The sequence below is a fragment of the Dermacentor variabilis genome, chromosome 2 (assembly GCF_050947875.1).
Source record: "Dermacentor variabilis isolate Ectoservices chromosome 2, ASM5094787v1, whole genome shotgun sequence".
Taxonomy (NCBI): domain Eukaryota; kingdom Metazoa; phylum Arthropoda; class Arachnida; order Ixodida; family Ixodidae; genus Dermacentor; species Dermacentor variabilis.
Genome location: NC_134569.1, coordinates 270382886 through 270409262, shown reverse-complemented (window position 1 = coordinate 270409262; position 26377 = coordinate 270382886). Strand labels below are relative to the sequence as shown.

The window sequence follows — 26377 nt, the reverse complement described above, 5'->3', positions numbered from 1 at the left end:
GAGCAGCGCCAGCGCCAACTTCCGGCTTCACTTTAGCTTCACAAAGAGTGATGTCAGGGCCTCTCCTGAGTTTCCTTCCTCCATGGAACATGACCATATGCGACGCTCATGCAGATGCCGTTGCTGTTGGGGCTGTACCCATTGAAACGGGTTCCCTAGTGCATGGCTACTCCTGCAGATGACGATGATAGGTGTAAGCCTCAGGGATTCAGTACCGAAACTTCAACGGAACTTTGTAATAAGGAAGCGTCTTGGTGATTACGAGATTAAATTACGTACATTATTCTGAAATATTCGGTAATCTGAAATTCGTAGTACTGAAGGTTTCTACGTTGAAAATATAGGCATTTTTGCAGGGATTAAAAAAAATTTGTACATCTGAAAAGTTTGTTAATGTGGTGTTTGTAGTAACGAGATTTTACTGTAATTATAAATACTACAATTCCTGGTCGGGATTTTAGTATTAATTAATTTATTTATTTATTCAAGTTACCTCACAGGCTCCAAGCATCAGAGCATTGCGTGATAGGGGCAAAGATAGGGGCAAAGCCAAGAACTTGATTACACAATGCTTATTGACTGTTAGTACCAATTACTAGAATGCAAGAACATCTTTATGCAATAGTTAATGACGCCTTATTAACTAGAAAAATATGGCAGTTACTTCGGCCCTAAAAACAAGCAGCTTATTGACTGTTAGTACTGATCACTAAAATGCAAAAATATCTTTATACAATAGTTAAGCACGCGTTAGTAGCTAGAAATGTGGCAGTTACTACTTCGGCCCTAAGACGAGCAGAATCACAAATGTTGATGTGTTCTGAAAGACCATTCCAAGTGGATGATAGCCTGCGGCAAGGAGGATAAATTATATGCTACGGTTCTATCGGAAATCCATTGGAAGCTTAAATGGTTGTTTAAACAACGTGATTAACGGTAAGGTTGTACAAGAGGCAGTGTTGAATGACTGGCATTAGGGACAGTCTTGTGAAATAGCTAGATTAGTGTGATCATTCTCCGTGATTGCAATGTAGAAAGAGAGAGCGATGATTTAATGTTTGATATGCTCGAGCGACGGTCGTAGTTTCTGGAAATGAAACATGCTGCACAATTTTGAACCACCTAAAGGGAATTTATTAGGTAAGCCTGATGGGGGGTTTTATGGTTTTATGGTTATTTTATGGTTTTATTGGAATTTTACTTATAATCTACTTTTATTTCTTTTAACGATGATTTGTATGTTCAACGACAAGGGATATGCATTGGGTCCTGCGTCGCTCCTGTGCTGTGTGGCATTTTTTTGGCTTCAATTGACCGTGACCTGCACAGTTCTTTTGACGATAGGTTCTACCTTAAAGCTTTTAGATATGTCGATGATTGTTTAATTCTTTTGAAAAGTAACCATGATTTTACCATTGACCAGTGCATTAGCCAGGTCTTAGATGTTTTTAGACTACATGGGAAGGGCATGCTATTTACACATGAAATCCCTTCCCATGGCACTCTTCAGTTTTTAGATCTCTCTTTAGTTTTTGACAAAGACCACGTATGTTGGCAGTATAGCCCACGTGCCCAGAAGGAATTGCTACCGTATGATTCGGCAAACTCAAAGCTAGTTAAAAGAGGAATAGCCACTCTTTGCTTTGAATCTGCTCTCATGAAGTCGTGCCACCACGCGATGCAGACTAGCTTTGATAAGCAATTGGCGAGGCTGCACACAGCCGGCTACCCGAGCTCGGTCGTTCGGGTGGTGTCTAAAACATTGCTCCAGACGGTGAAGGGAAAAAGGCATACGCCTAGGCCCGACCAAAAACGAGGCAAACCCGCAGTGGTGCCATACGTCCACAAGCTTTCCCACAACTTGAAGAAAGTCACTACTAGGTTTGGTGTGCCAGTTGTTTTCTCGGCACCAAGCAAGTTGGCTGGACTGTGTCCGCGCATAAGCCGTGTTGACAAAAAGTCAGGATGCCAGAAAAAGCACACTAGACAGTACAGGAAATGTGTGACGGGCGTTATATATGAAATACCGCTAAAATGTGGGAAATCCTATGTTGGACAAATGGGGAGATGTGTCAATGACCGGGCCCGGGAGCATGAATTGTCTGTAATCAACAAAGGTAATGCGCACTTACCTGCACATTGCACGGTTTGCCTGGAAGGAACATGCCAGCCACTACTGCGTGAGATAAAGATATTTGGCAGGAGTGGTGATACGTTAGCAAGAGAACTTTTGAAGGCATATCACATGAAAGAGAGAGGCACGAGTTGCATTAGTGACATGTCTGCTTCTCTGTTTGAAAACGAGTCGCAACTGTTGAAAACGTCACTGTAATCGCTCTAGGCAACATTTATGTATGCATGCGCGTTTGTTCATTCTTCTTGCCCTGCTGTAAGAATAAAATCAGTTGAAGTTCAGCACTCAATCGGTCGTTTTGTTCTCTTCCTTCCCAAGTCTTTATTTTCCTTTTTTGGTGCAACACTGTATTCATAAGGTATTTGTATGAGCACGCAGAATTGTTGAGTAAGTAACTGTAAGAAGAGTTACATTTTTTTCGGCTGAATGTCATTAACTTACATTTATTGATGCTAAGGGACATTTCCCTTGATGTGCACCAAGCGGTTACGTGATCGAGGTCACCTTGAAGTGCTGTGTGACCTGCAGATGAACATATTTTATGGTAAATAATACAGTCTTCTGCGAACAAGCGAATGGTTGATTTAACATTAAATGGCAGGTCATTAATGTAAATGAGAAAGAGCAATGGGCCCAGGACACTACCTTGAGGTACACCAGAGAGTACATCGCTAAATGGAGACGAGTGACCGTTAACAGCTGTGAACTGCTTGCAAGATGACAAAAAATTGTTTATCTATGAGGTTGTTAGTGGGTCTATGTTAAGGGAAGTCATTTTGCCTATTAAACATGAATGCGTGATGCGATCAAATGCTTTTGAGAAGTTTCGTGATGCGATCGAATGCTTTTTAGAAGTCTAAGAATATGCAGTCTGTTTGAAAGTTCTCGTCCATATTTTGTAGTAGTCCGTTAGTAAATTCCAGTAGTTGTGTGTCACATGGAAAGCTATGTTGTTTAGTGTATCAGGCATTGCTGAAACCATGTTGGTTAGTAAAAAAGAAATTATTAGTATTGTTACGTGTGGAAAGACACAGACGAAAGATGCTATTTACATGCTATTTGCACTGGAGCCAGGCAGCCAGGCTGACACTCGCTCGTGCCAAGGGCACCGACCAACTTCTTTGTCGTTCTCGCGGCGGCTCGTCTCTTGAGCATCGCTCAATGATATCATAATATTACCCTCCGGCGGCAAAAGCACCGTCACGGTGCTGTTAAATATCCAAGGTGCATGGAGAGTTGTAGGGCTTGAGTCGGGCAATGTGGACAATGTCACTGGTTGTCACAGCGGAGGACGTAGTGGGCGTGGCTAGAACGATTTCATAGGTGACATTGGTCACTTTGCGTATTACTCGATATGGGGTTGTGCAACAGGAAAGCAGTTTTTCACGAAGGGCGACTTTACGCGATGGTGACCAAAGCAACACGAGGGTGCCAGGCACAAAATAGACATCACGGTGACGAAGGTCGTAGCGTTGTTTCTGCTTGTCTTGATACACTTGTAGACGAGCACGCGCAAGTTGGCGAGCATGGTCAGCATGGGCAATTGCATCACGGGCATAATCGCTAGTTGAAGCTGTGGCGGACGGAAGCACAGTGTCCAGTGGTAGCGTCGGTTCGCGGCCATACAAGAGGTAAAACAGAGAAAAGGCAGCAGTTTCGAGACGGGAAGAGTTGTATGCAAAGGTAATGTAAGGTAGAGCCAGGTCCCAGTCACAGTGGTCGTCGAAAATGTATTTGGATAGCATGTCTGTAAGGGTGCGGTTCAAGTGCTCAGTGAGGCCGTTCGTTTGGGGATGGTAGGAGGTGGTAAATTTATGCCATATTGAGCAAGCACGCATGATGTCGTCGATGGCTTTAACCAAAAACGTATGGCCACGGTCTGTGAGCAATTGACGCAGAGCATTATGCATCAAAATAATATCATGTAGGAGGAAGTCCACAACATCAGTTGCGCAACTGGTCAGAAGAGCACGGGTTACGGCGTAGCGGGTCGCGTAGTCCACCGCGACTGCAACCCACTTGTTCCCTGATGTAGATTTCGGAAATGGGCCGAGAAGGTCCAAGCAGACACGATGGAAGGACTCGGCAGGAATCTCGAGCGGCTGCAGTTAACCAGTGGGGAGCTGGGAAGGCTTCTTGCGTTGTTGGCAAAGTTCACAAGCGGCAACGTAACGTCGTACGGAATGGGCAAGGCCCGGCCAGAAAAAACGGCGACGTACACGGTCATAGGTTCGAGATATGCCGAGGTGTCCTGCCGTTGGTGTGCCGTGAAGCCCTTCTAGAACGGTGGAACGGAGGTGTTTAGGTATTACAAGCAGGAACTCAGAGCCGTCTGGATGAAGGTTACGACGGTACAGAGTACCGTCGCGGAGGACAAAGAGGCATAGAGCAGCATCGGCCGGAAAGTGTTCAAAACGGTCGATGAGTGCTCTGACGTAGGCGTCACGGCGTTGCTCGTTGGCGAAATGAAGCAGCTGGGATACAGAGAATACACAAGAAGCACTGGCAGTATTGGAGGAGTCAGAGTCGTCAACAGGGTAACGCGACATAGTCAGCGTCTTGGTGCAGGCGGCCAGACTTGTACACCACGGAATATGAATATTCCTGTAGCCTCAAAGCCCATCGACCAAGCCGGCCTGTAGGATCTTTTAGCGATGAGAGCCAGCAGAGAGCATGTGGACCATTTGAAACCTTTGAGCAAGGAGTCCATCATACGCTCAAAGGTGGCAGGGGCATTGCATAATCCAAACGGCATTACTTTAAATTGATATAGGCCATCAGGTGTGATGAACGCGGTTTTTTCTCTGTCCATATTGTCACGTGGTGGTGACGTTGAATAACATAGCAATACTGTGAACGAGAAAACTAACTTTTATTGGGCGAACCTGTGCCCACAAAACAGGCTACACTTGTAGCACAACGATAGCGGCGAACATGGTCGGCAATCGTCGAAAATCTGATCAGCGGGTCAAGCGTGTCGCCTTTTATACAGCAGTCGTCGAATGTTCCAGACTAATCGTTGGGACCGGTGTGCCTTCCACAAAGCCCTACACCATTTGCATCAGGCGATGAAATCAGATAACACAAGGTTCGGCGACAACAGATAGCGGATAGAAGCATCGAAAACTTTCCAGAAACTTCGGACACATGCAGGCGCGTCCCGCTCTGTGCGATAACATTTGTTAGGCGGTGAAACGTGGTCGCCTGATAAAGTAAACGTTCGCCCGATAAAGTAAACGTGTCAATACCCCCCTCTAAAAAAGCTTCGACCCAATGCTGCAAACAAACGAAAGTAATAAATAAGCACTCGTACCAAAGAAAAAAACAATATAAGGAAAGTTCATTAGCGTCCGTAAAACGGTTTAAGACGCACCACGTGGACCACTTCAGGTCGTGTGCGACGTCGCTGTGAATGCGAAATGCCGCTTGGCACGACCTCATAGTCCAGTGCGCCAATACGTCGGATGACCTTGTAGGGTCCGAAATAGCGTCGCAATAGTTTCTCACTCAGTCCTCGACAGGGTATTGGGGTCCATACCCAAACACGGTCGCCGGGCTGGTACTCGACGAAGCGTCGTTGGAGGTTGTAGTGTCGGCTGTCAGTACGCTGCTGGTTTTTGATCCGCAGACGGGCGAGCTGTCAGGCTTCTTCGGCGCGCTGTAGATAGGTAGCGACGTCAAGATTCTCTTCGTCAGTTACGTGCGGCAGCATGGCATCGAGCGTCGTCGTCGGGTTCCTGCCGTAAACCAACTTGAACGGCGTGATCTGTGTTGTTTCTTGCACCGCTGTGTTGTAAGCGAATGTTACGTACGGCAGGACGGCATCCCAGGTCTTGTGTTCGACGTCGACGTACATTGCTAGCATGTCGGCGAGGGTCTTATTTAGCCACTCCGTAAGACCATTCGTCTGTGGGTGGTAGGCAGTTGTCCTCCTGTGCCTTGTCTGACTGTATTGCAGAATGGCCTGGGTGAGCTCCGCTGTAAAGGCCGTTCCTCTGTCAGTGATGAGGACTTCAGGGGCGCCATGTCGCAGCAGGATGTTTTCGACAAAGAATTTCGTTCATGTACCGGACGTCCCCGACAAGCCGTTATCCAAGCCCGGACCACAAAGACAGCACCAGCGCCGTCCCGGAGCATCGAGCAAGCCGCCGGCTAGCTGCCCCCGGAACACGGAATTCTACCAGAGACGACCAAGAAGATCGTCACAGAAGTTCGTCCAGAGATGACCAAAAAGACAGCCCCAATGGCACCCGGAGCAGCTCCAATAGTTCTGCAACAGCTCAGGAAGCCACCAACGTTCCGCGGTTCCACACTTGAGGACCCGGAAAGCTGGCTGGAGACGTATGAGAGGGTCGCTACGTTTAACAGTTGGAACAGCGACGACAAGCTGCGGGATGTCTATTTTGCATTGGAAGACGCCGCCAGGACCTGGTTCGAGAATCGAAAAGCCACCTTAACGACATGGGACCTGTTCCAAAGCGGCTTCTTGCAAACGTTTACAAGCGTCGTGCAAAAAGAGCGAGCCCAAGCTCTACTAGAAACCAGAGTGCAGCTGCCAAACGAGACGATCGCGATCTTCACAGAGGAGATGGCCCGTCTTTTCGGGCACGCCGACCCGGAAATGTCGGAGGAGAAAAAAGTCCGCTTCCTGATGCGGGGCGTCAAGCAAGAACTTTTCGCCGGACTTATCCGTAACCCGCCAAAGACCGTAGCTGAGTTTTCTACACAGGCATCGACGATCGAGAAAACTCTGGAGATGCGCATCCGGCAATCTAACCGCCAGGGGCTCACGCCGCAGTACGCCATCCAAGGACTGGGTTCCGACGACCTTCAAGGGACCATCAGGGTCATTGTGCGCGAAGAACTGCGCAAGGTCCTGCCTTTGTCAGAACCTAAAGTGGCCTCGATTGCCGACATCGTGAAAGATGAGGTTCAGCGATCGCTTAGAGTTCCTGAGGTGCAACCTCATTTACCGCAGCCCCAGCCAGGAGCAATGACCTACGCTGCTGTCGCACGCCATCCAGCCCCCCTCCGCAACCGCGCCTGGTGCCTGTAACGCCGCAATTTCGTCGTCCGCCGCCGTCGCCGCCAGCATACCCAGCACCTCCACCAGATGTCACGTGGTGGTGACGTTGAATAACATAGTAGCAATACTGTGAACGAGAAAACTAATCGTCGAAAATCTGATCAGTGGGTCAAGCGCGTCGGCTTTTATACAGCAGTCGTCGAATGTTCCAGACTAATCGTTGGGACCCGCGTGCCTTCCTCAAAGTCCTACACCTTTCGCGTCAGGCGATGAAATCAGATAACACAAGGTTCGGCGACAACAGATAGCGGATAGAAGCATTGAAAACTTTCCAGAAACTTCGGATACATGCAGGCACGTCCCGCTCTGTGCGATAACATTTGTTAGGCGGTGAAACGTGGTCACCCGATAAAGTACGCGTGTCAATATCGTCAACAACAATCTGCCAATATCCCGAACGAAGATCAATAGACCAGAAATAGCTGGAACCGTGCAGGCAGGCAAGGGCGTCATCTATACGTGGGAGCGGGTAGACGTCCTTCTTTGTAATGCTGTTCAGATGACGGTAGTCTACACAGAAGCGCCACGTGCCGTCCTTCTTCTTAACCAACACCACAGGTGACGCCCAGGGACTCGATGAAGGCTCAATGATGTTTTTATCGAGCATTTTGTTAACTTCCTCTTGAATTACTCGGCGTTCTGATGCAGAAACTTGATACGGTCATCGTTGAATAGGCGCAGCATCGCCAGTAAGAATCCGATGCTCGACCGCGAGCGTCTGGCCTAAAGGGCGATCGTCAAAGTTGAAAATATCGCGGTAGGACGATAATACTTCGCAAAGGTCTTCAGCCTGCATAGAGGACAGGTCCGTCGCAACCATTTTCTTTATGTTGGGATCAACGCCCGAGGCTGGCGCGACGGGCATGCTAAGCTCGCGAGAACCATCGGTCGATAATGCTGCCACGTATTGGTCGCCAAGACACTCAGTGGTGGCAAGGCAAATACCTTGCGGTAGAATTTGCTTTCCCAATCCAAAGTTACAGACAGGCATGCGAGTGTGGTTCGCAGTAATAGTAAGTAGACTGTGAGGCACGGTGACGTCATACTGTATTGGGATGTCGGGCACAGGAGTGACGAGGTATTCGCCATCAGGAACTGGTGGGAAAGAACAGTTCAATGTAGGCTATGGACTTTGGCGGCAGGCGAAGAAAGCCAGTGGAGCGTAAGCAGCAGTGGGGTGCGTCAGAAGGTTCTGCGAGAATTGGCAACTCAAGGCGAAGGGTACTGGAAGAGCAATCAATAAGAGCAGAATGGGCGGAGAGAAAATCGAGGCCGAGAATGAGGTCGTGGGAGCAATGAGCAATTGCGGTGAAGAGGACAGGAGTGTGGCAGCCGGCAATGCTGACAGGTGCCGTACACATGCCGATGATAGGCACAGTACCGCCATCCACAACGCGGACGACGCGCGCTGACACTGGGGTGAGGAGCTTGTTCAGTCGTCGTCGGAAGGCAGCACTCATAATAGAAAGATGTGCTCATGTATCGATGAGTGCCGTGACAGGATAGCCGTCAGCGTCAATGTCAAGAAGGTTTCGGTTAATAGGTACGTGAGCAGAGAGGATTTGAAGGCAGGGTCGACAACGCAGCTTCACCTCCAGAAGCTTCAGTGCCTAGTTTTCCGGCTGAGCCCGGGAGGCGATAGGCGGCGAAGAAAAGCGGTGGGGTTGGGGCGAACGAGACTGGTGGCGTCGAGGTGAGGGCGAGTGGCTGTAGTGAAGGTTCGGAGCAGGGGCATCAGCGGTAGTGGGTTCATGGCAAGTGGCATAGGGTACAGAAGGTCCAAAGGTGCGGGAATAAGTGGCGGCGTAAGTCCGAGGAGGTGGTGGCCATCGGTTTCGGCAGTGATGGGCGTCGTGGCCGATGCGACAGCAGTGGAAGCAGATTGGCCTGTCATGAGGGGTACGCCATTCGGACGGGTTGCAGTGAGATGTGGCAGAAAAGGACTGCCGGGGACGAGGAGGGCCGCTAGATAACTGGGGAACGCTGGGTCGAGACGTGGAACACATGGTGTTCAGACCCATGTTTTCAAACCTGAATCATTGCATTGGTGGTTGCTGGCGGATCAGGAGGTGTCGTGGAGAAGGCTGGTGAACAGGCGGCCTCAACTTCGCGGCGAACAATACGGGTGACGTCGTCGCAAGTGGTGGTCTGACGTGGTCGACCCTCACATGTTGACGTAGCAGCAGTGTTGGGTAGCCGCGCAATGTGGTGTGAGATACGGCGGCTCTTAGCCTGTTCAAGGCGACGGCATTCTTTTATAATGGCGTCAATAGTCGAGACGTTGCCGAAAACAAGCAGATTGAAAATGCCGTCGGCGAGGCCTTTTAGCACATGTGCCACTTTATCTGCTTCGGACATATTATCGTCAGATTTACGGCACAGAGCCAAGACGTCGAGGATGTAGGAAACGTACGGCTCTGTAGATGACTGAACACGAGACGCAAGAGCCTTTCTCGCGGCAGCCTTGCGCCCAATGGAGTCGCCGAACAGTTCCCGTAGCTTTTCTTTGAAACTGTCCCAACTGGTTATTTCGTCATCATGCGTTTGGTGCCACACGCGTGGGGTGCCGCCGAGATAAAAGATGACATTGGCAAGCATAATCGTTGCGTCCCACCTGTTATTAGCACTGGCGTGTTCATACAGCTTGATCCAGTCGTTGACATCCTGTCCCTCCAGGCCAGAGAACACACCTGGGTCACGGTGTGGGGCAACCGTGACGATTGGAGCAGTCGGACAAGCCGAAGCCGTTGCAGAGGTGGGCTCGTCACCGGGAGACATGTTGACAAGCTTGGTATGCCGACCACTTTGGAGTTCCGTGGTGAGGACGGGGATCGCTGACCTCCACCAAAAATGTTATGTGTGGAAAGACACAGACGAAAGATGCTATTTACACGCCATTTACTCTGGAGTCAGGCAGCCAGGCTGACACTCGCTCGTGCCAAGGGCACCGACCAACTTCTTCGTCGTTCTCACGGCGGCTCGTCTCTTGAGCATCGCTCAATGATATCGTAATAGTATTTATATGCTTCGCAATGCCTGATACGATGATGTGTTCCAGAATCTTACATGGGACAGATGTCAATGATATTGGGCGATAATTACATGGGTTTGTTTTATCACCTGATTTCAAGATAGGGATGATTTTTCGAATTTTTCAGTCCTCTGGAATATCTCCAGTTGTTAGCAACTGATGAAAGATATGAAAGAGAATATCACTTGAATGCGTAACAGTGTTTTTGAGAACTTTTGAACTGACATCATAAACACTGTCGGAAATTGATATCTTGAAATTGTTAATCAGTCTTTCAATACCGGTGAGACTAATTTCTATGGACCTCATGTATTTGTAATCTATATCAGGTAATGATGGAATACCGTATTTACTTGCATAATGATCACACTTCTTTCTAAAAAATTTGACGCAAATTCAGGGGTGCGGTCATTACGCAGGTTAAATTTCGCACGAAAAGAAACATTTTATTTTTTCATCCCGCATTTGCTGCAGGATGACAAGCAGGCAGCTGCCGCTGTCAGTGCGGGACACGAAAACATAAATGGCAGCAGGTGGAGCAAGTTGACCGCGATTATTTTTTTTCTTGTGAGTACATTCCGCACATTAAAACAGTTTCTTCCGTATCAGTAACGAATAATATTGTTAATATCAGCAAGTTTGTGACAATAACACAGCCATGTCCACTTTGAGGGGACAGTTCTACGTAGGGCAAACGGGATGATGTATCAATCAGAGGCTAATGGAACATAAAAGGTCATTAACCGGTGGATCACCTTCTAATCTTTCCCTACATTGCCAAGATTGTAACTGCACGCCAGAGTTAGATGAATGCGCAATATTTTACAGGCATAAGAATGAAGATACGCGTATTATGGTAGAGGCATGGTATATCTATAATGGTGGAAGTACCTGCGTGAGTCAGCCTTCGTTTACTTTACATGAGGAAGAGATTAAGTGCCTTAACTGTTATCTCTCGCCTAGACCGGCACATATACCGAACTGACACGTGGTGATACCATTCCTAAGCTTGAGCAGGTGAATTTTATGTCTTCTTTCTTTTTTCGCCTCAGTGCTCCTTTCAGTTGATAGTCGGCGTTCGTGTTGTCCACTTCTCTACTATTGTGTCCTGTCTGCACGCCTCACCTCTTTTTTGCATAATGAATCCTTACCGTAAACTAGCTCAGCTTTCTGTCGTTCTAAACTTTATAATCATGATCGCATCGTTGAGAGACAGAGTGGGGAGACAAAATGTACAGATCTTTGTCTATTATGGTGGCTATACCTGCAAAAACGGTCGCAGTTTTGCGGTCATTCGACGATGCGCTAGTGATTGCCAGCTCAGCCTATATTTTCTTTAATTACTGAGACATTGCTGCGAAAGTCATAATTGCCAGAAACAAACCTAGCAGCACGGTTTTGAGTTCGTTCGAAGCTTTCAACAAGGTACGAGGTTTGAGGGTACCACGTTTCACAAGCGTTTTTAAGAATTGGATGCACATTTGTAACATAAAGTTGTTGCATTGCCATTTGTTGGGCGTGTTGGTAAACTGAAAGCATATTTAGCGCCAGAAAACAAGGACGGAAGGGAGACGACAACACAATGCGCTAACTTCAACAACTTGATTTTCAGGAAATACACCTATATAACCCATGCACAGTGGCGCCACCTTATCCAAATCTTACCCATCCAAAAAAAGCAGTCTCCTTATCTAACAAGTCGATTGAAGGGGCACTAACACACGTGTCTCTATTCTGCCAGATAGCCTGAGCCTCAATAATCTCTCGCACTTTTTTATGTTTGTGCTTTGCAAGAACCCGGCAGGATCCATACACCGGCGCACAGCCGCATTCTTGACAGTGCGTTGACAGATGACCGTATTGCTTATTTTTCACAGTTTGGCAATGTTCCCATAATCGGTCATTAAGACATCTCCCTGTCTGTGAAAAATACATCGGACAGACAGGGAGATGTCTTAATGATAGTCCTGTTTTATGGCAGACACACCAATGTATTTACGATAATTCCCAGAAACATTGTGGGCCGCTAAATTCTGGATTCTTTCTCATTTTTGTCTGTCGGTCTTTGTCAGCAGGTCCCATACAGTACAAGCATATTCCAGCGCGGGCCTAATATATGTTTTAAATAGTAAATCCCTAGAGTCTTGCGGAAAGATTCTCGTGTTACGGTGCAAAAACCACATTTTGCAAGCTTTCCCAGCAACATAATCAACATGTCGATGCCAACATAGTTTTGAGGTGATGTATACACCTAAATACTTATATTCGAGAACAGTTTCCAATAAGTGGCCGTTTATGTTATAGACACAATTAGGTACACGGTCGTCCACTTCCAATTTGAACACGGCTCCGGGCGGCCAGCGAGGTCGGCGCTCCGTGGAGCGCCGCTTGTAGGCGCCGGGGTAACTAACGCGCCGGCGCACTGACAGCCACAAGCGTGGCCGCAACCGCGTCGTCTGCTACAGCGCGCCTGCACTAGTGTGTGCTGGCGGCTGAGGCCACGCCTGTAGCTGCCAGTGCGCCGGCGCGTTAGTTACCTCGGTGCCCACGAGCGGCGCTCCGCGGAGCGCCGGCCTCGCCGGCCGCCCGGAGCCGTGTTCAAATTGGAAGTGGACGACCGTGTACATTCTTTTTCCTCGTGAAACACATGTGCACTGTTTTTAGCAAATTTATATTCATGTGCCACTGTTCGCACCACCAGTGCAATGTATTTAAGTCTTCCTGCAAAGCAAGTGAATCCTGGTAATTTTTCATTTCTCTGTAAACTACACAGTCATCAGCGAAGAGTCGTATGTAGGAAGTAATATTCTCTGATATGTCATTAATGAACACAGGCTTGAGTGGGAAAGGCAGCGGCAATAGCATGAACATGCTTTTAACCAGACATTTTTGCATACTTCAGTTGCTGCTCTCTGCCATTGGTGACTGCAACAACAGCACGTTCTTGGAGACAAGGACGCACCCCCTTCAAGATGGCGGCCATGGGATTCACAGCCTGCCAGATCTTCGCTTCAACGTGCAAGAATCCCGGCGTGATTACTCGTATCACCTGTCGACGGGAACATCGCATGACCTTCAAGAAGGCATACAGTATAAAAGGCCCCATCTGTACCATTTCGACTTCGGTGGGAAAGGCAGCGACAATAGCGTGAACATGCTTTTAACCAGGCATTTTTGCATACTTCAGTTGCTGCTCTCTGCCATCGGTGACTGCGACAACAGCATGTTCTTGGAGACGAGGACGCGCACCCCCTTCAAGATAGCGGCCATGGGATTCACAGCCTGCCAGATCTTTGCTTCAACGTGCAAGAATCCTGGCGTGATTACTCATCTCACCTGTCGACGGAAACATCACATGACCTTCAAGAAGACACACCATATAAAAGGCCCCATCTGTACCATTTTGACTTCAGTGGGAAAGGCAGCGACAATAGCGTGAACATGCTTTTAGCCAGGCATTTTTGCATGCTTCAGTTGCTGCTCTCTGCCATCAGTGACTGCGACAACAGCATGTTCTTGGAGACAAGGACGCACCCCCTTCAAGATAGCGGCCAAGGGACTCACAGCCTGTCAAATCTTTCCTTCAATGTGCAAGAATCCTGGCGTGATTACTCATATCACCTGTCGACGGGAACATCACATGACCTTCAAGAAGACATACAGTATAAAAGGCCCCATCTGTACCATTTCGACTTCAGTGGGAAAGGCAGAGGCAATAGCGTGAACATGCTTTTAACCAGGCATTTTTGCATACTTCATGTAAGGCTTCCATTTCCTTGCTATAGAAGTGATGATTGCTTTTTGCTGCTGCTTCCTTTCCTACAAAAGATGTGCGATTTAGTTATGTCGGTGAAGGCGCTTTTCACCAAATTGTTGTTGCTGTCGGGCGACATTGAACAAAACCCCAGTCCTGGGTCTGGTACGGCTGCTATCCTTCAAAGTTTGCAAGAGGATCAAACAACAATTCTTAGTAGACTAAGTGACATTCTACAAAGACAAAATAAGCTTGAAAATATAATGGGCGACTTCAGAGTAAGGTTAGATTCCCTAGAGTCAAGGATAGCTATCCTCGTCGGCATAGAATGCGAGACTGTTAGTACGACTAGAGGTATGGCAATACGATCTGGAAACGTTGATATGACAACTCGCAAAATGTATGACTACTCTAGGGCAATTTTAATGAAATCAGTCTTGGTTTGGAAGCAGCGTTTCAGGCTTTTACACAACACTCATCGGAAGGTGTGAACGTTCTGTGGAATTCTTTTAAAAGCGTGCTGTCATCATTGATTGAAAAACATGCACCTTTCAAATACGTCTCAGACAAAGTAAAAGTAGACAAACCCTGGATGGCTTATGAGGTTAAAAGGAAGATAAATCGAAGGACTCATGCTTATTAAAAATATAAAAAGAACCCATCATGAGCGCCGTCTGCAAGAGTTACCCATAGAATATATCGAGGCTATCAATACCGCCAAAGACATGTACTTCTCCGGACTAGCTGATTCTATCAAGACAAATCCAAAAGCATTTGGGAAGTAAGAAAGACGCGGAAGGAGAGTATAGCTATTCCAAGTATTCTTCACAATGGAATCCAGATATGTGAAAGCAGCGCTAAAGCAGACTGTTTTAACAACTACTTTAAATCAGTATTTCTAAAAACGAAACATAGAAATACTTTTCCCAACACTACATACAGTGTGCAAAATATAATGCCTCCAATTACTATCACATTGGAGGGTATCAGGAACTGTCTCCAACTCCATTAATGAAGCCAAAGCAATTGGACCAGACGGAATCACTCCGAGGATACTCAAAGCCTGTTCTTTCATTATATCTCAATACTTAAAAATAATATTCTGCAAAACCCTTGAAAGTGGTGTGCTCCGTAAAGATTGGAAAAATGCCCATATAGTTCCAGTGTTTAAAAGTGGTTCCAAGTCCTCCTTATCTAACTATAGGCCAATTTCACTTTGTTCCATATGTTGTAAAGTCTTTGAGCACATTCGTTATAGCAATATAATAAGGCACTTACCTAGAAGGAAAAAAATTTTTCTTTCCAAATCAGCACGGTTTTCGCAAAGGCGTGAGCTGCACCACTCAGCTGATCGAAGTATTTCATGAGCTTGCATATACTGCTGAAAAAAGAATGCGTACAGATGCAGTCTTTCTCAATTATCGCAAAGCCTTTGACTCCGTATCACATGACCTGTTAATACATAAAATGAGCACTCTTTTAATTTGGATGCGAAAGTCATGAATGTTATTGAAGATTACCTGAACGACAGACTACAATGCGTAGTTATTGGAGGCAAGAATTCTAGTTTTGTCCAAGTCACTTCTGGAGTGCCGCAAGGCTCGGTGCTGGGGCCGCTGCTGTTTTTAATTTACATCAATGACATCGCTTCAAACATTTCCTCACAAATTAAACTTTTCGCAGATGACTGCGTTGTTTACAGATCCATTCGCAATCAACATGATATAGGCGTACTCCAGCAGGACCTCAACAGCATAGCCTCCTGGTGTCAAAACTGGGAACTTAGCATTCACTCAATCTAACATCACTCTAATGAACCTACTTACAAACTGGAAGATTCCATACTCAGGAAGGTTAATGAAATTAAATACTTAGGTGTTCATCTAACTGCTGGTCTGTCCTTTTCCAGCCATATTGATATGACTGTCAGAAAAGCCGGGAAAATGCTTAGCATAATTATACGAACCCTTAGAACTGCCCCTCAGATTCTTCAAACCACAGCATATAAGTCGCTGGTAAAGTTGCAATTAGAATATGCCACCGCCTTGTGGGATCCCCACCAGCAGTACTTGTTTGATAAGTTAGAAGGCATACAAAACCGCGCTGCCAGGTTTATATCAAGGCAGTACTCCAGACATGCAAGCATAACAGCAATAAAGAAACACGTCGGACTAGAGCCGCTACAGATAAGATGCCAGAAGCACCGACTGAAACTTCTGCACGCAATATACAGTGACGTGACAGGCATTGACAAGCTAAAATACCTTAAAGCACCCCACTATATCTCAAACAGAAGAGACCACAGTTTCAAAATACGTGAAATTTCCTGCAAAATGACCTATATGAAGTTTTCATTTTTTTTTCCTGTAATATTTCTGAATGGAATAAGTTGCCAGTTGAAGTTGTAAGTGCTCCTCGCGAGGCATTTTTAAGACTAATCAATTATTTGTAATTGCAATCTTCTTCCAAACCAATGACTGCAGGCTGAATGAACTTTTTTTTTTCTTGTACTGTTATGCATGTACTTTGTTCATGTACTTTTTTCATGTACTTTTTTTTTTATCTTGATGCATTGCTCCTTTGTCATCCCTCCCTTTTGTGTGATTATATTCTCGTGCTAGTCACTTCATGCTGTACCCACTCCCCTGCTATAATGCTTCGGTGCTGCAGGGTGTACTGTAAATAAATAAAATAAGAAACAGCAACGGTCCCAAAACTGACCCTTGTAGGACGCCTGACGTGATGTAAGTTACATTTGATTTGGCTCCTTTTATTGTGACATACTGATACCTTAAACTTAAATATTCCCTAATCCATTCAACAACCTTCTCATTCACATTTAAACAACATAACTTGTGGACTGAGAGACCATGATCTACTACGTCAAAAGCCTTTTTAAAATCAATGAATATGCAGTCAATTATGCTACAACGATCCAAAGCTTCGCATACCTCATGAACAAACTCGGTTAGTTGTGTAACTCAGGACGTTCCCTGCCGGAAGCTGTGCTGATTTGGATTTAATAAGGGATTTAGATGATTCATTATGTTTGTATATAGGATGTGCTCTAGAATTTTACAGGCATTGCTTATTAAGGATATAAGACGGTAATTAGAGACTCATTCCCGAGGCACGGTCTTGTGAATAGGGACCACGCAGGCAACCTTCCAATCTGTAGGAAGAGAACTGGTGAGCAAATATTTCTTGAATATGAGAGCTAAAAAAAGGAAATACAGATTCGGCACACAACATTAAAAGGCCATTGTACAAACCATCAGGGCCTCAGCTTTGGACACACGTAGTCGAAGTAATGCAGTAATTCCCCTTTCATCTATTTCTATGGGCACCGTAGGATTAAGCTGAACTGGTTCATAAGGGATGTCACATGTTGTGCTGGGCAGAAATACCGAACTGAAAAAATCATTAAAGGAGTTTGCCTTTTCAAGACTGCCATCTATCATGTGGCCATTGTGTGCTATGGTTGGAATGCCTACATTATCTTTACCATTGCGTTTAACGTATCGCCAAAATTCCTTTGGGTTCTTTTGGAACCTTGTTGAGAAGGAGTCAAGGAAGCCCTTTTTAGCTTTTGCAACAGCCATCTGTAGAGCATTGTTAGCCGCCTCCAAGTTTGTTTTCATCAAGGAGTTTAGATTCTTCTTATATCTTTTAAATGCTCTTTGGCGTTTGTTATGAAGGCGTCCATAACTACGCCACCGCTGCCCATAGAGGGCAGCAATGGCGTAAAGGTGGAACACCCGCCTCGCGTGCAAGAGGTCCGTGGTTCGAATCTCGGCGCCGCGCAATTTTCCACCGGATAAAAAAAAAAAATTCCGCGTGTTGATAAAATTGCATAAACAGGCCTGGAGTGTGGCCTGATTCCGGTGACCAGAACCAATAATGCACTCCCTCAACAGAGCAGGATTGACCATGCTGGTGTAGTACTTGGCCACAAACTCCTATATGAACACAACAACAAAACTCCGGCCCTCAGTCCTCAGCAGCTGCGAAGCAACTGACCACGGCGGCGGTTGAACCTGCGACGCAGCAGAGGGTGCTAAGAAACCCTGGCTCCGGACAGGCCGCCATTGGAATATGAACCTGGCAACGTTTAACACTAGAACGTTATCTAGTGAGGCGAGTCTAGCAGTACTATTAGAGGAATTAGAGGGCAGTAAATGGGATATCATAGGGCTCAGTGAAGTTAGGAGGCCAAAAGAAGCATATACAGTGCTAAAAAGCGGGCACGTCCTGTGCTACCAGGGCTTAGTGGAGAGGCGAGAACTAGGAGTCGGATTCCTGATGAAAAAAAAAAATTAGCTGGTAACATACAGGAATTCTATAGCATTAACGAGAGGGTGGCAGGTCTTGTTGTGAAACTTAATAAGAGGTACAAAATGAAGGTTGTACAGGTGTGCGCCCCTACATCCAGTCACGATGACCAGGAAGTCGAAAGCTTCTATGAAGATGTGGAATCGGCGATGGGTAGAGTGAAAACAAAATACACTATATACTGATGGGCCACTTCAATGCCAAGGTAGGGAAGCAGCAGGCTGGAGACAAGGCAGTGGGGGAATATGTCATAGGCATTAGGAATAGCAGGGGAGAGTTATTAGTAGAGTTTGCGGAACAGAATAATATGCGGATAATGAATACCTCCTTTCGCAAGCGGGATAGCCGAAAGTGGACGTGGAGGAGCCCGAACGGCGAGACTAGAAATGAAATAGACGTCATACTCTGCGCTAACCCTGGCATCATACAAGATGTGGACGTGCTCAACAAGGTGCGCTGCAGTGACTATAAGATGGTAAGAACTCAAATTAGCCTAGACCTGAGGAGAGAACGGAAGAAACTAGTACATAAGAAGTCGATCAATGAGTTAGCAGTAAGAGGGAAAATAGAGGAATTCCAGATCAAGCTACAGAACAGGTATTCGGCATTAACTCAGGAAGAGGACCTTAGTGTTGAAGCAATGAACGACAATCTTGTGGGCATCGTTAAGGAGTGTGCAATAGAAGTCGGTGGTAACTCCGTTAGACAGGATACCAGTAAGCTATCGCAGGGGACGAAAGATCTGATCAAGAAACGCCAATGTATGAACGCCTCTAACCCTACAGCTAGAATAGAACTGGCAGAACTTTCGAAGTTAATCAACAAGCGTAAGACAGCAGACATAAGGAAGTATAATATGGATAGAATTGAACATGCTCTCAGGAACGGAGGAAGCCTAAAAGCAGTGAAGAAACTAGGAATTGGCAAGAATCAGATGTATGCGTTAAGAGACAAAGCCGGCAATATCATAACTAATATGGACGAGATAGATCAAGGGGCTGAGGAGTTCTTTAGAGATTTATACAGTACCAATGGCACCCACGACGATAATGGAAGGGAGAATAGTCTAGAGGAATTCGAAATCCTACAGGTAACGCCGGAAGAAGTAAAGAAAGCCTTGGGAGCTATGCAAAGGGGGAAGGCAGCTGGGGAGGATCAGGTAACAGCAGATTTGTTGAAGGATGGTGGGCAGATTGTTCTAGAGAAACTGGCCACCCTGTATACGCAATGCCTCATGACTTCAAGTGTACCGGAATCTTGGAAAAACGCTAACATAATCCTAATCCATAAGAAAGGGGATGCCAAAGACTTGAAAAATTATAAACCGATCAGTTTACTGCCCGCTGCCTACAAAGTATTTACTAAGGTAATTGCAAATAGAATCCGGAACATCTTAGACTTCCGTCAACCAAAGGACCAGGCAGGATTCCGTAAAGGCTACTCAACAATAGACCATATTCACACTATTAATCAGGAAATAGAAAAATGTGCGGAATATAACCAACCTTTATATATAGCTTTCATTGATTTTGAGAGAGCGTTTGATTCAGTCGAAACCTCAGCAGTCATGGAGGCATTGCGGAATCAGGGTGTAGACGAGCCGTATGTAAAAATACTGAAAGATATCTATAGCGGCTCCACAGCCACCGTAGCCGTCCATAAAAAAAGCAACAAAATCCCAATAAAGAAAGGCGTCAGGCAGGGAGATACGATCTCTCCAATGCTATTCACTGCGTGTTTACAGGAGGTATTCAGAGACCTGGATTGGGAAGAATTGGGGATAAATGTTAATGGGGAATACCTTAGTAGCTTGCGATTCGCTGATGATATTGCCTTGCTTAGTAACTCAGGGGACCAACTGCAATGCATGCTCACTGACCTGGAGAGGCAAAGCCGAAGGGTGGGTCTAAAAATTAATCTACAGAAAACTAAAGTAATGTTTAACAGTCTCGGAAGAGAACAGCAGTTTACGATAGGTAGTGAGGCATTGGATGTGGTAAGGGAATACATCTACTTAGGACAGGTAGTGACTGCAGATCTGGATCATGAGACTGAAATAATCAGAAGAATAAGAATGGGCTAGGATGCGTTTGGCAGGCATTCTCAGATCATGAACAGCAGGTTGCCATTATCCCTCAAGAGGAAAGTTTATAACAGCTGCGTCTTACCAGTACTCACGTACGGGGCAGAAACCTGGAGGCTTACGAAAAGGGTTCTACCTAAATTGAAGACGACGCAACGAGCTATGGAAAGAAGAATGATGGTTGTAACGTTAAGGGATAAGAAAAGTGCGGATTGGGTGAGGGAACAAACGCGAGTTAAGACATCTTACTTGAAATCAAGAAAAAGAAATGGGCATGGGCAGGATATGTAATGTGAGGTGAGATAACCAATGGTCATTAAGAGTTACAGAATGGATTCCAAGGGAAGGGAAGCGTAGCAGTGGGTGGCAGAAAGTTAGGTGGGCGGATGAGATTAAAAAGTTTGCAGGGACAACATGGCCACAATTAGTACATGACCGGGGTAGTTGGAAAAGTATGGGAGAGGCCTTTGCCCTGCAGTGGGCGTAACCAGGCTGATGATGATGATGATGAAGGCGTCGTAAATCAGCATTGAACTGTGGCTTATTCTTCCAATGCCTTGGCGACTGCACCCATGAAGGAACAAACCTTTCCTGGAAATCTAACATTTTGTTTTTGAAGCTAAGCCACAGATCATTAACACTGCAAGTTTCTGACAAGGCCTCGTAAAGCAGGAAGTAAGCTTCTAACGCTAAGTCTATTTCAGTAGTATTAGCTTTCGAGTAATTATAGATCTTTTTTACTGCATTCGATTTTACCTTTTCATAAGACACCTGCATTTGACACAGAACTGATTCATGGTCACTGATTCCTGATAGGACTAAAGTGGACGAAACCCAAGCTGGCCGATTTGTCAGTACTAAATATAATATATTGGTTAGTTGAGTTGCTTGGGTCACCATCTAGGTCAATGCGAAATCATGCATGATGTTTATGAATTCTTTTCCTGCACCAGAGGCAGCGCCGCACGAGCTAGATTGTTGATTGAAACAGAGCTCTGGTAAGTTGAAGTCTCCTCCTGTCACAAGGCACTCTGCTTGTATTATCCCTACTGTTTTGTACAATTCTCGCATTATATCAGCCGAGCTTCCAGGGGGCCTATAGAGGGAGCAAACATAAACCTTTCCTGTTTGGCAACCTAATCTGGCACCACGCAACTTCACACGACCCAACTGGCACTTTAAGACGGGAGCTAGATATACTATGATGAACTAATATAAAGACTCTGTGACTGTTCCTGTATTTCCTGTAGCATGTGTAATCTGCTTGAACAACTTCACTATCTCCGATATCAGAATCGAGCCATGATTCTGTGCCCAGAACCATGGAGGGCTCTGTCGTGTGCAGTAGGTTTTCCAAATTTTCCGCCTTATTTCTGATGCTTCAGCAGTTCACAACCAAAAAAGAAATATTAGATACTGATACCGGCTTGTATTATGCACTCTCAACAACTTGCCCTAGACCTTCGTTGTACGCATGTTTTGTATCATTTAGGTGCAGCACATCATACTTGTTTTACACGAGTGGCTTCACTCTTATGCAGCTTCGAAAAATCTCACAGGAATTTCCTTTTGCGACGTATAGCCTCAGAGAAATCTTCTGAGATACTAACAGTTTTCCTTTTCAGCTTCTTCGCGTTGACTAAGACGCTTTCTTTTTCTTTCGAAGCAGCAAATTTAGCAATGATAGGTCGTTTCCTTCCTTTGTGGTGCTTCCCTAGTCTGTGCGCTACTTCAATGTGCGCGGTGCCTACATCAAGGTCAGACACTATTTCCATGACATATCCTTTAGACGTCTCAGGATGCTCATGAGTCTCTGTATCAGAAATTCCGTAGAATAGCAAATTAGAATGCCGACTTCTGTTTTCCAGATCATCAACTTTTTTCAATAAGTTCTTCACCACAGTTTGGCTGTCTTCACATTGTTTCCTGCATGTGGTTAAGGTCAATTTAATACCTTCAAACTGTTCGATAGTTTCTTCTAAGCTCTTAATTCGATCCTTTAGGTAATGTAATGCAGTCATACCCTCCTCCTGCTTTACTTCAATAGCTTCTAACTTCGATTTAATTTCATTCTGTCCTTCCAGTAGCATGTCTAATGTATCTTGCATATCAGGTCCTGGATTCAACTCAACATCCCCACACAATAGTAACAAGAGAAAATAAAAAGCATAACTACGCAATAGGACAAAGCATCGCAGCTCAGAACGCTTGACACATCGGGACTGTGCGCTTGCAAACACAATCTGGGGCAGAACCGGCACAACATGCAGGTCCAATGTGGCATGAATCCTTAAAAAATCAGCAACCTGCACAAGCAGAAAAAATTCCGTGTAACGCAACGGCATAGCTGCACCGGTTACACGCCCCAAGTTGACACTGACGGTTTCGCCTTCTTGTAGGCTGCATACGTGTCGATGCTCCCAATGTTCGTAGGATGGCAGTGGACACTTGTCAAACTCAGCTGTAGCATATTTTCCATTGACGAAAATGTTGAATTGAACTTCACTGCCGTGGGGAATGGATGATGCTGGTAGCAGAGTGATTCCTTCATGATCGGCGAGAAGTGGTGCGTTGGCAAAGCCACTGATAACCTGCACAAGCAGAAAAAATTACGTGTAACGCAGCGGCATAGCTTTGCCGGTTACACGCCCCAAGTTGACACCGACGGTTCCGCCTTCTTGTAGGCTGCATACGTGTCGATGCGGCTCCCAATGTTCGTAGGATGGCAGTGGACACTTGTCAAACTCAACTGTAGCACATTTTCCATTGATGAAAATGTTGAATTTAACTTCACCGCAGGATGCTTCACTGGGATGGCAGTGGACACAGTGGACCCCCTATTGATAAAAACATTGAAGTTCACTGCCATCGGGAATGGATGATGCTGGTAGCAGAGCGATTCCTTCGTGGTCGGCGAGAAGTGGTGCGTCGGCAAAGCCACTGATAACCTGCACAAGCGAAAAAAATTCCGTGTAACGTAACGGCATAGCTGCGCCGATTACACGCCCCCATATTCAGTATGTTTATTCCACTTTAAGATTTCTGAAAAAAAGAAAAAGAAAAGACACCAAGATATTTATAATGCTTAACCATTTGAAGAGGAAGGCCATCCAAGTTATACAGTGATTTTAGGGGCAGACGCTTTTGGGTAAATGACACGAACTGACATTTTGAACTGTTTGTTCAAGGACATGTCCGATTTTCGGCACCAGCATGAATCCTGTTGAGGTCATTCTGTAAGTTGGAGACCTCCCGTATGTTTTGCACATTTCTATAAACAACACAATCATCTGCATATAAACACACTTTGCACGCAAGGCCTTCCACAATATCATTTATGTAAATTAAATATAACGACCCCAGAACTGAACCTTGCGGTACGCATGAGGTTATAGTGACTTGAGTTGATGAAACTCCATTGACTAGAACATGCTGAGTGCACCCAGTTAAGTATCCACTAATCCAATTGATTATAGTAGGGTGTATCGAGAGGCAGGATAATTTATGTATTAGTAAAGCATGAGGAGCGGTATCAAAAGCTTTCTCAAAATCCAAAAATGTGCAGTCAATTTTAAATCCTGATTCATAAGAAGAAAAGGATCATGGCAGAATTCTGCAAGTTGCATCGTACATGACAATCCAGGCCTAAACCCACGTTGGGAATCCAAAAAAAAAAATTATTTCATGTAGATGTTTCATTTTGGCAGAGTAAATAATATGGTCAATTGTTCTACAGCTTACGCACGTCAGAGATATGGACCTATAGTTTTGGACTGAATCTTTAGGAATGCCTCTATGACTTGAAACCACATTAGCTACCTTCCACTGAGCAGGCAATGAACTTCTGTGCAGTGAGTTATTACACAACTAGGAAGTGGGCTATTGCTTCTGAATAAGCTTTTATTACATGAGATGGCATACCTTCCGGACCACAAGCTGCTTTCACCTTTACATTAGTAAACAGCTTAAGGGCACTATTGTACGTGACAGCAATCATAGGCATGCTCTCATAAGGCATTTCATGTATTTCAGGTAAGTCATTGATGTAAGCAGAAGAAAATCCGGATTTAAAATAGGAATTCAGACAGCAAGCCTTCTCGTAATCGTTGTACGCGGTATTCTCGCCAACTCCTAAATTAGGGTTTGTGGTCATCTGCGTACTATCTCTTTCACAAATTTCCAAAATTTTTTAGGACTTTCTTTTAACTTCATGCCAAGCGAAGAAATATAACGTTGCTTAGATACTTTGACCTTTTCTTTAATGTTTTTGCCCGTTTCTCGCAATGTTTTAAAGCCAGACTGCGAGCGATTTGCTACATATGTAGCGTACGATCGAAGTTTTTTATTAATAAGGGCTCTAATTTCCTTATTCACCCAAAGTTTGTCATTTCGGCATTTGGTAAGATTTTTGACTCAACATATTCTTCTATTAAAGTAAGTAGTTTATCTCTAAACAGAATCCAAGCATCATCAATGTTCAGAGCCTGGCTAACATAACAAAAATGGGAGAAGAAACAAAGTTCTCGTGATGAGGACATGTAGTCACCTCGATCATAAAGAAATACCCTTCTGGGATGATTACAAACTGTTTTGGTGGATGCCTTTGTATATATGGCAATGATGCAATCATGATCACTTATACCAGGGATGACTGATGCATTTTGAATGAGTGACTCTGAGCTAGCAAATAGCAAGTATAACCTGTTAGCACAAAACCAGCCTCTTGTGCTCTTGGACACGAAATTGTGTCAAGTCGTTGGTTGTAATTAACTCAGAAAATGCTAGAGATAGGGCAGCATTGCCTGTAAACACAGGTTTTCCATTGTTCCAGCTGATGTGTTAACATCTACACCAAAGACGTATTAAAGTCTCCAAAATTTAAGGAGGTTGAGTAGGTGCCATTCTTCAGTTTAACCTTGCACCATGCCAATTCAAAATGTTCTGAGTATAAAACACAGTCGCCTGCATATAGTTTAATTTTAACTGGGATGTCGTGAACAACGTCGTTTATAAAGACGAGAGAAAAAAAAGGGTTTCTAGTACCGAGACCTGTGGGACACCAGACAACAACGAAACTTTACCTGAGCAATGCTGGTTAAACAATACAAATTGTTGGCGGTCAGTAATGGTTATCTAAGAGTTTTACAATACCAAGTTTAATTTATAAAGCAGTTTATTGTGAGAAACCTTATCAAAGGTTTTTTGAAAGTCTAAAAAAATTGCATCATTTTGATTTCTATTAAAGTAAAACCTCATCAATTCGAAGTCATCGGGACCGAAAAAAATCTTCGAATTAAGCGGGTTTTCGAATTACCCGAGCACAAAAAAATTCAACCCAGGGAAACGTTTCGCTGCAGGAATGCACTACCTTTATTCGGCGATCTTTGGATTACTTAAAGTAATCAGGGATGCTGGTTCGCCGCATCCTGTAGTTCAAGGCTCCAAGGTCATGTTGTCTAGTTGCCTAACTATGTGCAGCATTTGCAGCAATCCGATAACTTCCTAGAGAGCGGGTGCTCGGGAGGGCTCGTTAGCATCGTCGTCATCGCTGTTATTGCACATGGTTGCATCAGCTGTAGCTTCACTCTCCAAGTCTGAGTAGCAGATTTATTGATCATTTTCAAATTTTGGATACTCGGCGAAGCCGTCTGCACCGGATTCGCTATCCTCTGCGCAGAGTGCATTGATACGGTCGCAATACTTGACTCCTTCTTCATCAAATGCATATGAATAGTCAGCATCAGCATCGACAGTGCTTTCCTTCGAGAAGCCAGCGTGTTCAAAACTCCACATGATCGAAGTGGAGTCCACTTGCTTCCATGCATAGACATTAAGATATGGCCCCGAGGAGGTCGATGGAGTACTCCTTGCCGTTGTCGTAGAAAAGGAGCATGTGCTTGAGCAGGTGGTGGCATAAGTCTTCCTTGTGTGGTGAATGATGCCTTGGTCCATTGGCT

General features: G+C 45.3%; 1 protein-coding gene across 4 annotated transcripts in view; it reads left to right on the top strand.

Moving 5' to 3' along the window:
* The window catches only part of LOC142573298 (COP9 signalosome complex subunit 9), a 91675-nt gene that overhangs the window by 26798 nt on the left and 38500 nt on the right, over nt 1–26377 (top strand). The window contains exon 3 of one of the 4 annotated variants that reach the window (XM_075682940.1): nt 13154–17078. The exons of 2 other annotated variants lie outside the window; for them this stretch is intronic. In XM_075682940.1, coding sequence (XP_075539055.1) covers nt 13154–13176 — 23 coding nt within the window. In that variant the 3' untranslated portion in view covers nt 13177–17078. Of the gene's footprint in view, nt 1–9896; nt 9953–13153; nt 17079–26377 lie in introns of those variants that run through there. One more of the 4 variants, XM_075682938.1, reaches the window with a different exon arrangement.